Source organism: Hippocampus comes, unplaced genomic scaffold (assembly GCF_001891065.2).
Source record: "Hippocampus comes isolate QL1 unplaced genomic scaffold, H_comes_QL1_v1.1 scaffold359, whole genome shotgun sequence".
NCBI classification, from domain to species: domain Eukaryota; kingdom Metazoa; phylum Chordata; class Actinopteri; order Syngnathiformes; family Syngnathidae; genus Hippocampus; species Hippocampus comes.
Window position 1 is genome coordinate 413,500 of NW_017806274.1, and position 12,550 is coordinate 426,049.

Sequence of the window (12,550 nt, forward strand, 5' to 3'; positions counted from 1 at the left end):
GAAGAAAAAAAGGAAATGACAAGGCGAATTACTCAATGGGAGCAGGTAAAATAGTGGTGACGTCGTTCTTCTGAGGTTTTGGTCCATCTGAAAAGATTTGTCCCAAAAACGAGACAATACAGGGGCTATTTTCTACACTTGTTACATGCGGTCAAAACTCACCCTGAGTTTTTAGGCAAATTTGGTAATCATCACCAAAGATGGTTAAAAAAAAAAAAAAAATCTTGAAAGTCTTTACAAAAACCCATTTACTCCCAATAAAGCCTTTTTTAAAAGTGTTGCCTTTAGCTGTAAACAGGATATTATGTTGCCAACATAAATATCTGTTCAAAAGTATTTAAGGATCCATTGACATGTTGGTCTTTTTGAAGTGTTTCACACAAAAAAAAAAAAAAAAAAAAACTTGATTGTTTCCACCCCAAAATTGCAGTGCGAATTGCTTAAATGGAAGCATGCCGACTGTGGGGAAATGCATCTTCGAGAAAACAAGGAAAACAAAAGCAAAACATAAATACCTTTCCATTAAAGACAGGAAACCATTAAATTCAGGAAACGTTTTGACTTGGAGCTGAAGCTTATTTTTTGCTTAAAGGAAAAGGGGAACAAGGACATAAAGTGAAAAAACATGAACAAAATTGATTGAGGACACCCTACACCTACAACTACACTATATCGTACAAAATAAGGCATTTCCTTGTGTAATTACTGCAACGTCTCTTTCTATTCTTACCTCCACGTCATAGCAGAGCGGACGAGACTTTCTCTTTGAATGGTAAAATATATATATATCATCATTTTACAGTTCTTTTCTTCAAAGCTGGAATAAAAATGCAGGAAAGGGATATAGGAGAATGGTGTCACGCGAGTTTGTGAGCGGCGCGCCAAATCACTCCATGACTTCGCTGGCCGCTAAGGTGGTGACGAGCTGCAGGGGGATCTCGGCATTGGCCAAGATGTCCTGGGCGTTATTGGAGCCCTGCTGGATGTTGGTGAGGATGAGGGTGGTGCCGCCCGGCGTGGTGATGAGGCTGTCCGACGACCCCGCTGACTCCACTGATGTCACCATGGCGCTGCCAGAGTTCACGCCTTTTTTGTTCTGGTGGGTTTTGATGTGCTTGGCAAGGTGGTCGCTCCTCATGAAGCGCTTGGAACATTCGGGGCACACAAACTTCTTCTCGCCTGCCAAACAATAAAAAAAGAAAAAAGCTTCACGTACCAGGAGAGACAGTGGCTATAAAAAGTCTGATCAACGAAAAGTTATTTTCAGTTGTTCTAGTAGGCTTTTCCTGACATTCGTTTAAAAAATAAATAAATAATGATCATAATAATACATTTCTTTTGAAAGTGCTTTTCATCGTACTCAAAGACACTTTACAAGAATTTAAAACACGGGATTAAAATGTACACTTTAAAGCCAAGCATACATGATTTAAAACAAACACACTATACGTACAGTGAAATGTAGTAGCATAAGACTTTTGGGCATTAATTTTGTTCATCTGCAGGGAATTCAGAACAGTTCCAAATGGCAAACAAGCACTGACTCTTACGTTCACACCTAAGGACAATTTAGAGCCTTCAATTAATTTAACGTGCATGTTTTTGGAATATGGGAAGAAGACAAAAACGCACATAATCACGAAGAGAACATGCAAATGACACACAGCAAGGCCGACCTCCAATGTGGAATAACATTTTCCCCTAATACGGCGCTCCCTTTGGGAGTCCAACCAAAATGTTGCTGACACGTATGAAACCATTCCAGTGATTTAGTGGCGCACCTGTGTGTGTTCTCCTATGTCTCTGCAACTCGTCGCTGCGCGTGAACCTCTTCCCGCAGTACATCCAGGTGCAGACAAAAGGTCGCTCCCCGGAATGCCACCGCAGGTGTGCTCGCAGGTGCGACGTCTTTCCGTACACTTTGCCGCAGCCTGTGATGTGGCAGATGTGCTGCTTCTTCTTCCCCACGCCGGATCCCCTGAGAAAAGCGGCCCGGCACAATCGGCATCCGGCTTGCAAAACGGCCGCGCTTTTTTTTGGAACTCAAGTACTCACCTCCCACCAGACTCTTTACAGTTGGGGCAAGTGCAGGCCACTCTACGTAGTCTCTTGCCCCCTAGGCCTATATAATCCTCATCCTCCACCAGCCTGACCTGAAGGTGGGACAGATCGCTGGTGTTTAGGGTCGAATCGGAGCTCAGCTGCCACTCTGCGGAGTCCGGCTCCTCCTTTATCCGGATGTCTGTGGAGTGCAGAAAAGCCTCAGTTGGAGTCATATTGCTGTGTGTGACATGGCTGGATTGTAACTGAAGGTAAAATCTATGACACCGTGACAATAACTGTTTCTTGTCAACCATTTTGCGATAGCTAAATGGAGAAATCAACAAAAGAACTCCGAGTATGATGCGGTCCAGTGATATCTACTGTCACAGTAATATAACTAAATGGTCAATACATTTTTACTTTTTTTTTTTATAAATCAGAGATGCAAATATAAACTTAAAAAAAATAATTCTGAAACTTCATTGCTATAAATTACAACGCATGGTAAAATCCGTATTGCAAAAGCTTTTTTGATTGATCAAAAAAAAAAAAAAATCTCAAAAACCTGATGTATTAGAAAAATCAGCATCTAAATTATGAAAACAGAACCAAAACTTTTTAATGTAAGACCACGACATTAGGTGATAGCAACATAAGGTACGAGATATCAACCTGTTTTGGTAACCCAAGCAAGATGGGTTTTTTTTCCCCCACCCCCAAAGGACTCTTTTTGGCGAAAATTCTGCCAGACGACGCTATTGTAAATTATTACCGCTCTGACAGTGTTGTTCACAACTGAGCATTATTATATCCATAGAAGCATTACAGATCTTTTCACTTGCATATTACATTGCCTGCAATAATCAAGTGTACCTCTTGGCATGTCAGCATTTCCTTGCTGTTGTTGTGCCACCGAGTTGACCGTCACTGTTTGGAGGTTGGGCATCTGCCCAGTGTTGACGCCGACCGGACTGGAACCCAGTGAGAGGGTCTGGACCGGAGCCAGAGTAATCTGCTGAGGGACAGTGGTGGGAAGCTGAAGGTTTTGCAGGTTCTGCACACCTTGCACCTGGAAGGTCTGCCACTGTATCTGGCCTGTTGGGGTCACAGTCTGGGCTTGGATGATGAAGGTCCCAGGGTTTATCAGCTGAAGGTTTTGAACACCCTGTCCGCCCGTAGCCACCGACTGGACCACCTGCCCGTTGGCGGTCTGCAGTGGCACCTGCTGCAGCTGGACGATGGGTGGAGCAGATGTCGCCTGGATGTCCGGCTCTTGAGTCTGTTGGATGTAGCCCTGCTGGAGGCCAGCGTTGGAGTCGGACTGCTGCGAAGCCACGGATGGCAACGTGGCGTCTTGCGTCTGGAGGCTCGCTTCACGAGTCGGATCGTGGAGCTGCGAGGAAGACGTCGGCACAAAAAGCTCCGCATTGGCATCATTCACTCGTAGCGTTTGAGAGAGGTCATCGTTGGTCTTCTCCTGACTCTCTGCGCCACTCCCCGGTTGATCCGCCATGATTAACTGGCCATCAGCCGTGACGCCTGTCGCTATTGTCTGGGCTCCGGATAGGCCTAGCGCGTCCAAGTCTATGCTGTTAATCGGAACAAACGTGATGTTCCCTGGCAAACCCACAGGTACATTCGTTACAACCTGAGCCTGGTGGTTGAATGCAGAGTTGCCAAGAGAAATCCCCTGGATCTGCTGCATATTTGCAGTCTGTGATATGAGGCTCTGGTTGTTCGTAAGAATGCTGGCAGCGGATGTGACACACAGACCCTGACTGCCGTCGGGCAAGATCTGAATCTGTCCCGCCGCATCCTGATTCAGAGTTGCTCCTTCCATGCCTGTGGTGGCGAAGCTCAGTTGTCCGTCTGCAGTCTGAATCTGAGGAATTACTTGGTACTGAATGTTAGGCACTGAATTGGCAGAGGCGGTGTCGCTTCCCGACGACACAAAAATCGGCTGACTCTGCAAACTCTGGAGAGGAAGAACGTACTGTCCATTTGATGCTAATATTCCTTGGCCTTGGATTTGGATCATCTCACGGTCATCCTTGGCAGCCGTGGTGGGGGCTAACACCTCCCATTTATCAGACACTGTAAGCTGTGTAGATGTCTGATCTGTTGCCTGAGACAGAAAATGGAGGATATTATACACACGCAAATCCCTGCAAAATAGAGGCGCCTAAATCATTTGTGCATTGCGAGCGAATTATGGCCTTCGATGTAAGATTCTTCAAGACAGCAGATTATTGTTGTCTGCCATTTCAGCCGGTTGCTCTTGGTTGTTTCGTGTGCAACCTCCTGCCTTCAAATGTATGATTGGAATGACATTCATCCAGGTATTTGTCTTGAAATTTAGGCGAAAATACAAACACAACACCTTCACATGCAGGGGTCAGGAAATGCGGTTAAAATCATGATTTATTACGAACGGAAAATCATGATTTATTACGAACGGCTCGAGCAAATCAAATGTAGTCGGCAAACAGGGCATTGTTAAGAGTCTTATATCTGTCAAATTCAATCATGAAGTCCGGTTCAATGTGTCGTCGTGATAACAGATTTTTCTACCTTACATCAAAAAGTACATCCTTGAAAGAATTATGTCTTTACACAAGTATGACTAAATAGTCAGAAAAGTCCTTTAAATGTCGTCAATGGATCAATAAGCTGGCGCATGATAAGTGGATACCAACACCCAAGGCTGACATGAAGTAAATACTGAATGCCTTCAAAGAGTTGCCTGGTTAGTTTACAGTGCCTGTATTAATCGCCAGGTGCGTTGTCCACTTCAACAAAAACGCCTCGCCGGACATAGAGTGTCAGTGAGTATGGTTGGAAGCTTAGTCGCAGTCTAAACAGAAAATAATGCATTGCATTATTGACAGAAATTAAAAAAAATGGCTCCTATAAAATTGATATATAGCAATAATAGTCCATATTTTTGCCTTATTTGATTTATAACAGTGTTCCCTCACTTTTTTGTGGGCAATACGGTCCAAGCCCGCCCCAATAAGTGTATTTCCGCCAAGAAGAGGTTGACATTAATTTTTTTTTTAAACACCTAAAATGTACAATAAATTCCGAGCTGCTGAGTATAGGTGATGATCTGGCTAATTCACATGGACTCGGTTTTTGTAAAACAGTTAATAATTAAGTTAATAATAATATTTTTGTTAAAACGAGATTTGCCCATTGTTTCACATTGTGAGAAGAATTACTTGAGTACAGTCAAACCTCGGTTTTCGAACGTCTCTGTTCTCGACCAAATCGGTTTTCGACCAAAAGTTTTGAGTTTTTTATGCCTCGGATGACAACCGAATTTCGGTTCTCGAACAAACTGAGCGCACATGAATGCGTCACTTGACTCCTCTTGCCTTCCTTACACGAGGAAGTGACGCTTCCTCGTTTAGCGTTCCATGGTGAACAGACGTGTTCAATAAAGATTTTTTTTTTTTTTTTAAAGAGCGTGGTTTCGGTTTTCGAACAAATTGGTTTTCGAACAGCCTTCTGGAACGGATTATGGTCGAAAACCGAGCTATGACTGTAATTATTTAGAAACAATCAAGTTGTCATTTCTGTGTTCGCCAAGCTTTCCAGTGAAGATTAAGAAAATTATGGATTTTATGGATGATCTGATGCTTCTCATTCTAACAGCTCGACCAGAGGTGCCGACTTACCACACCAGCGGCAGCACCTCTGTCCACCTCTGATGCCGGTGAGCCAACCTTAGTGCAGGTGGTCGCAAGCAGGTCGAGGGACGACGACTCAATGTCCTACCCATCATGTACAAGTTTAAGGGGGGGAGAAATTGAATGGCCGTTAGTGTGGGGCCAAATAGACAAAAGTGACGCGTCACACAAGTTTTCTTTGGGAGCTAGGTTGCTTCTATTGAGCCCCTCAGACACCAATCACGTCATGTTTACATCTGGTAGAGATTTTCAGGCGGTCTCTTCGCCCGTGGCGGAGAAAGAAGGCGGGATTTTTGCAGCGCCTGAGAGGAAGCGAGGTCTGAGGGGTTCAAAACCCCCTCCAACTTTGCAACCGAGATTGCATGCGAGAGCCGCAAGCTACAAACATGTCTTTCCTAAAAAAACAAAACAAAACAAAAAAAAGGACACAAAGGAATTCTTACCTGATTTCCCGTGCCGTCTTCATGTTGCAAAAAGTTGCTCTGGCTGCTGTTGGCGTCCAAAGCAGCCATTTCTTCGGCTTTCATGGGCTGCTCTGGCGCTGCGAAGGACAACATATGAGTTTGAACACAGCTAACCGGAGCTAAACAAAGCTCGCCCCTCAAACGAAGGGCGTAGCAGTGAACAACACTGAGCTTGCATGCGCTTTCAAAAAGTCGTTGGAATGGTGCAGCGGGCGTTTGTGTCTAAAAGGCGCTAGCCCAGGTAGCGAAAAGCATAGCCTTAGCGGCTAACTTAGTCGCTGATTAGCCGTATCCAAGCTAGCCTGCTAGCAAGCTAATTTAGCCCGAGGATGCCTTTCTGCCTGTTAGCTTGTTAGCATTATGTGGGTGAGGAATAGGATGAGAAATTACATACCAGTCATGGCGTGACTTGCCGTTCAATGGAGAGTTCTGACAGCTACAACCAACCCGACATGACCGGCAGTTAGTTATTGTCGGCAACCGCGTAGAAATCGGTGATAACTGTCAAGATTAGTTTCTATTTTGATTGACTGGCGGTAAGCAACACAAAGGGTGGGGCCTGCGCTGTTGACTGGAGCGTTGGCGTCCGACGCAGGAAGTTCCGCCCTGCTATACGCATACCTCATTTGATTGGTGGACACTTTTAAGCATCGTGTTGTGATTTGCTCGCAATCATATCAATCATTCTGTGACAGAAAATGTTCCTGTTCTGCATTTTGTCATTGACACTAAGATCATGATCGTTACTGTATAACTTGTGAGTGAGTGCACGCTATTTTGAAAAAATACCAGATTCAGATGTGATATTTAAACTCACGTAGATGATGGAAAAAGAAGCATCTAATGCTTGTCAACTGTTTCCAATCGGCAGGACAAGCACATTGTTAACATGCCAACTCTAATAAGTAAAGAAGTACCGCATTGTTTCCCAACCTTTATTGAACAAAGGTACATGATTTACAAAATAGTAAAAATCTCAGCACAATGCACCTTCTGGGACAGCATTTAATTGTTCTGCTTATCACATTATGTCACCAGCAAGATAGCTGAATAAAGTTATTTTCATCCATCCATCCATTTTGCAAACTGCTGATTCGTATTAAATAATTTTCTGAACATTTAAAGTAATTAGAATACTTCTCGCCGTGCACCTGATGATCTTATACTGATTGGGAATCATGGCTGTAAAACAGTCAAAATAATTTACCCAACCTTGGTTGCCCAAACAACCCAATCAGTGCAAAATCTACAGCTATCCTACACAGCAATTGGGTTAGGAACAAGAAGACAACATTTTTTTTTTGTGTGTGAGTAAATGATAACGTGTATGGTGCAAAATCTACAGCTATCCTACCCAGCAATTGGGTTAGGAACAAGAAGACAGCATTTTTTTTTTTTGTGTGTGAGTAAATGATAACGTGTATGATAGGATTTGTGCAACTGTTTTGACCATTCCCTTGTGAATAAGACATTTCCCATTTAAATGTAGGATGCATGTGTTGACAAATATAATCATGAAATGATAAACTTGATGAATGAGCTTCACCCTCATAGCCCTTGTGCACATAAAATTGTGAGAATGAGCATGTGCATGTTTTTGTGCCTGCCTGTCTGTGATGCTATCAGGACCCCGCTTCCGATTTTTATTTTTTTTTTGTGGTGTCTCAGTTCCTCCAAGTGCACTGCCGCAGTGAGGCTATTTCTCTCAACCTTCAATTCAAACTTGGCCCATTACAGCCAGAGTACAAAAGCACTTTCTGTGCACTCAGGAGCTCACAGCAGTGAATGGTGGATATTTCCAATCACTTCACTGTCAATCCAAGTGTCAGGTAAACACAGACCATTGGCAACACCTTTAGAAAAAAAAAGCCTTTCAGCTACAACTGTCTTACTCCAGGAGATTTTGGAAAGGAAAACAATTTGCAAGTACTTCAATGTTAAAGAGACCAGTCCGATATCCTAAAAGCTGGCCGAACGCAAAATCATGGTGCCAACTGCCAAACATCAGACTGACAAATTTCGCTTTTCACTTTAAAAATAAATAAATAAATATTGAAGACATTTTGTTGTTGTTGAGACATACAAGGGGGAGAGAGTGCCTGAGCTTCACATCATCATATTAACAATTGCTGTCACCATAGCCAGTCACAGGTCGTGAGTGACCCCACAGAGACAAAGTGTCCTGCAGGAGGCACCATGAGGGACACTGTAAATGGAACTTGAATGAAACAGACAAAATTGGTGCAGCGCCGAGACATGTGGATAGAATATCCAATGGGCGAGAGGAGCCATTTGAAAACATAAAGCCCCGGAAACAGAAATGACATATAAAAGCATCCAATAAAATGATCAACTGTAATATCTTATGTGAAATAAAAACAAATACATGTGCATCATACAATAATACATAAAAGTATACTCAGAAAAAAAACTTGGTATTGTAATTGTATTGTAAAGAATGTCATGTAAATGTAATGTTGGTCCTAATTACCTTGAAGTAAATTACTAATGTAGTGATGATAAAGCGTGTGCTTGTTTGTTTGATCCAAAACGAGACTGACTTAGACCTTTGACGTTATGGGCCTTGGGGAGGCATTCCTTCGTGGCATAAAAAGAGAGGAAAAAAAAATCTTTCTACACGTGTGCCACATCTCCACACGGTTTTATGGGCGCAAGTTGTGTAGTCTTGGCGCAATGTTGCTAAATATTTAAAAATATATATGTACTGTAATTGTGATTGGACACACTTGAGCGTTGTCCCCAAGCCGCCTCGCGGCGTATCGATATCCAGATTCTGTGTATCCAACTGTGTACTGTCGACGTCTGGCCCTCCAAAATGTTCAAATGTTTGTTCGAGAACAATGGCAATGATGACAGCATGGCGTCCATTTTCCTGCCATCCGCAATAAATAATGTGAAAAAGTGCCCAACTATTGAATTACACCAACATTAATATTTATTCGTCATAATGACTCTTTGTTTAAAGATCTTTGGTGGGTTATTTACCAGAACGCTCTGTGGTGGTTTTCTTCCCCTTTTATGTGTGTTTTAAAAGGGAGCGTTCCACTTTGTGGTCTTTTTGGTTTGATGGCACTGCGGTTTGTCGGGCCAGAGTGGCACCACTTGATTGATGGTGCTGACGGTTCGTATCTACTGAGGGAGAACTTGTCACATTTCTGCTTTGATCTGTTAGAACCATTTGCCCCTTTAGGCGGCATGCATATTCAATGTTCCTGAATGTAAATTAGACCATTGTGTTGGTACCCCGGAACGCTTGATTTCTTCAAATGATATGATCAGGCCCGATGAAGAGGTTCAAACTAATGCTGCGCGACTGTTTTAAATTCCACCGTTGTAAAATGTCATCACGATAAAACACTTTACCTTTGGAAGTTTGCTCCCTTGGTTCACAGATTTTAAACCGCTGGAAAGGGTTGACTGGAGCCTCACTTCACAAACGCTATTGCTAACCCGCACATCGGTTGTGGATCTTCCACCAAAGGCAACCCTTGCATTCACCATTGTTTTGTCTTGGGATCTGTCCAACAATTTTTCAAACATCACTTGCTAAGCGGACGTGGATATTCCGCAATAGTTTCAGCAAAACTCTTAAAGCCCAACGCAAGAAGGTCAGCCCGAGGCCTCTCGCCGGATTTCACGTCACAAATGATAGCCAATGTAAAAATGCATCATTTTGGGCTTCTTTTATTGCTACAAATTTCAAACATAAACTGAATATCTGAATGTCAAAACATTTGGGGAGGATAATCCAGAATAAGACATTAGTTTTGGTCTCAACATCCGCATCATCGTACTAAATACAATCATTATGTCTCCTGAACGAATTATGTCATTTTACAAAAATAAAATCAAAAAACAAAACAACCCCCCCCCCAAAAAAATCCAAACCAGACCACATATGAACAACTGCCGCATCCTCAAGACAACAGTGCATGAATGCCATTTAATGTGGTACCGACGCCATCATCAATCACCATCATCATCATCGACATCAGTCTTGTCTCAAGTCTCCATTGTGGTCTCCGGGGGAGGTTTGCATGGTTTCAATCAGAAAGGAGTGATGTAAAAACAACATGTTGATGCATGGAACCCCCGTGTATGTTATTGGCGACAGTTTTCCTACGAAGGCTTCCTGAGGTCTGCTGCATGAATTGCTTGAAGAAAAAAAAAAAATGACACGAATAGTCGAAGCTGCCAAACAAAGACAGTCTAATGCTATTTACGACACGTAAGCCGACTTTCACCACATCTCGCCACAATAAACAACAACCTATATTTTAGCACTGATCTCGAACCTCGATGACTATAATCTTGCTTATTTCCATGACAAACACAATCCTCGGTAGTGCTCTAAGATGTACTGCAATGTCGAAAACATCCTCGCCTGAAATCTGGATATGCAATACTATTTCGAAGAAAAAAAAAATTACCATTTTATTCAATCTTTTTTCCCTGCCATCAAAAGGGCATTTTGTTCTCCCCGGCTTTAATGGTTCCAAGAGATGTGGCAAAGCACTGCTGATCTAGTGCTCTTTGTGCGGACTCCCACTGAGAATGCAATCTTACTTTGGCTGTGGCCGTCCGATTCCATCAACATAAACGCCTCAAAAACACTCACACAAAGTATTGGGGAGGGGGGGAAAAATATTACTTCAACACAAATCATTCTCTGGTGGTAGTTTTCAGGCTGGTCTGAATATTATACAAAAATATATAAGACAGGGAATTATTATACCAATGTGCATTTGGGGAGACTTTTCCTTTCATTGAGAATTCGGAATGTATATTTATTTTGTTGAGGGTTTTCTTTTTTCAACTTTTGGCATTTGAACTGCAAATGTACTTTTAGGATAGTATGGAAGTAAATATGAATGATATTCCACAACTGAAATTCCATTCATGAACTGACGTCAAAAATCATGAAGACATTATTAGATTTTATTTATTTATTTATTTTTGGTAATGGCCATGGAAAATTAATTCTCAGTCTCACCCAGTGTTGTACGGGATGCAGTTTAAGACAAAAATAGCAGTCGCTATAATCTATAGACGAGGGATGGGCAAGTGAATGCGCTTTCTATGAACTATCAACACGGTTCTGGTAAAGAAAAATAAATAAATCGCTGTTGTTTACGTCTTTTTTTTCTTTTCAGGCTCTCTACAATTCCTAGCATTTTTCTATCATAAGATTGTTTCATCGTTATCGTTCAAGTATGTTTGTCATAACTGTCGCGGTATATTTATGTCGCACGTCGTTCACATGAAACTGTGACTGTGTCGTGGGGCCAAACAGTTAACATCCCGGTTATTTCCATTGAATCCTACCGTCTTCCTCATGTTGAAAGTGTCTCCATTAACTCGTTCTTTTCTGGTGGGCATGAACATGTGGAAGTGCTTTTAAGTGAAGTCTGCCATCTAGTGGTGAAGAGTTTTATTACAACTTGAAATTTCTGTTGCGTCGTAGGGAATGCATTTTGTTTTAACACATTGTTCAAATTGTAAGGGTTCAATTTCGTACCCTGTTTCAGCAGTTCAATTTATGTGTAGGTGTATGACTGCATGAAAAACATTTTTTTTTAAAGCCGTGCTTTTTTTTTTGTACGTTTGTTTCAGGTGTGGGGACAAGGGTGTTGTAAATTATGCTCTTCTCTCCATCAAGAGGACTCTTACCATAATTCATCAATCATAGCTCAGCGAATAAATCGTGAATTCCAAAAGGTCACCTCCATCACTTAACGACTGACAGTTCAAAATGACCACTTTCTTGGCCCAAATACATCGCATCCTGGTTTCGCCGCCGCCCCCGCCCCTTGCCAAAAAAAAAAAAAAAACAGCATCCCTTAACAAATTTAATTACAATAGTCCCCTCTGTGCTGCAGTCAATGTCAGCTGTGTCTTTTTAATTCTCTAATCAGCGGTGGGCAGAGGCGCTATCACGGCGGCCATGCCGCTTCCCCACTCGATACAGACATCCCAAAACACACACAGGTTGGTTTTGTCAAATGTTTTATTGAGTGTAGACATCTGGCCTACTGTAAAACATGCATTATCTGCACAAGTGGGGAGAGGAGCAGGTGGCATTGTCCCCGCTGTCAGCTGTGACAGTGCTAGGCAGGCGTGATGGAGATTAATGAAGTATCTGGAGAGTAATATGCTCCTTACAGTTTGGAGTAGGGGGCTGATCCTGATCTTAAATAGCAAAGCTGTCAAAGAGTTTAGTGAACCTGCGCCTCGGCACGGGGAGGGATTTGATCCTACAGGATGTCAAACGGAAAGCTATAGTGCGCGGCAGCGTAATTGTCAGACCTGCGCTGGAAGCGGTCGGTCACA

At 42.6% G+C, this 12,550-nt stretch overlaps 1 protein-coding gene across 2 annotated transcripts in view; it reads right to left on the minus strand.

Moving 5' to 3' along the window:
- Positions 1–6,785, minus strand: part of sp3a (sp3a transcription factor) — a 7,217-nt gene extending 432 nt beyond the window's left edge. Inside the window, exons 1-7 of one of the 2 annotated variants that reach the window (XM_019857627.1) lie at positions 6,594–6,785; positions 6,179–6,276; positions 5,724–5,819; positions 2,917–4,168; positions 2,056–2,242; positions 1,782–1,978; positions 1–1,179 (exon numbers count right to left, since the gene is read on the minus strand). The exon at positions 1–1,179 is cut by the window's left edge and continues 432 nt beyond it. In XM_019857627.1, coding sequence (XP_019713186.1) covers positions 887–1,179; positions 1,782–1,978; positions 2,056–2,242; positions 2,917–4,168; positions 5,724–5,819; positions 6,179–6,276; positions 6,594–6,600 — 2,130 coding nt within the window. In that variant the 5' untranslated portion in view covers positions 6,601–6,785 and the 3' untranslated portion in view covers positions 1–886. The remainder of the gene's footprint in view (positions 1,180–1,781; positions 1,979–2,055; positions 2,243–2,916; positions 4,169–5,723; positions 5,820–6,178; positions 6,277–6,593) is intronic. The other variant, XM_019857628.1, reaches the window with a different exon arrangement.
- Between the last annotated feature and the right edge of the window lie 5,765 nt (positions 6,786–12,550).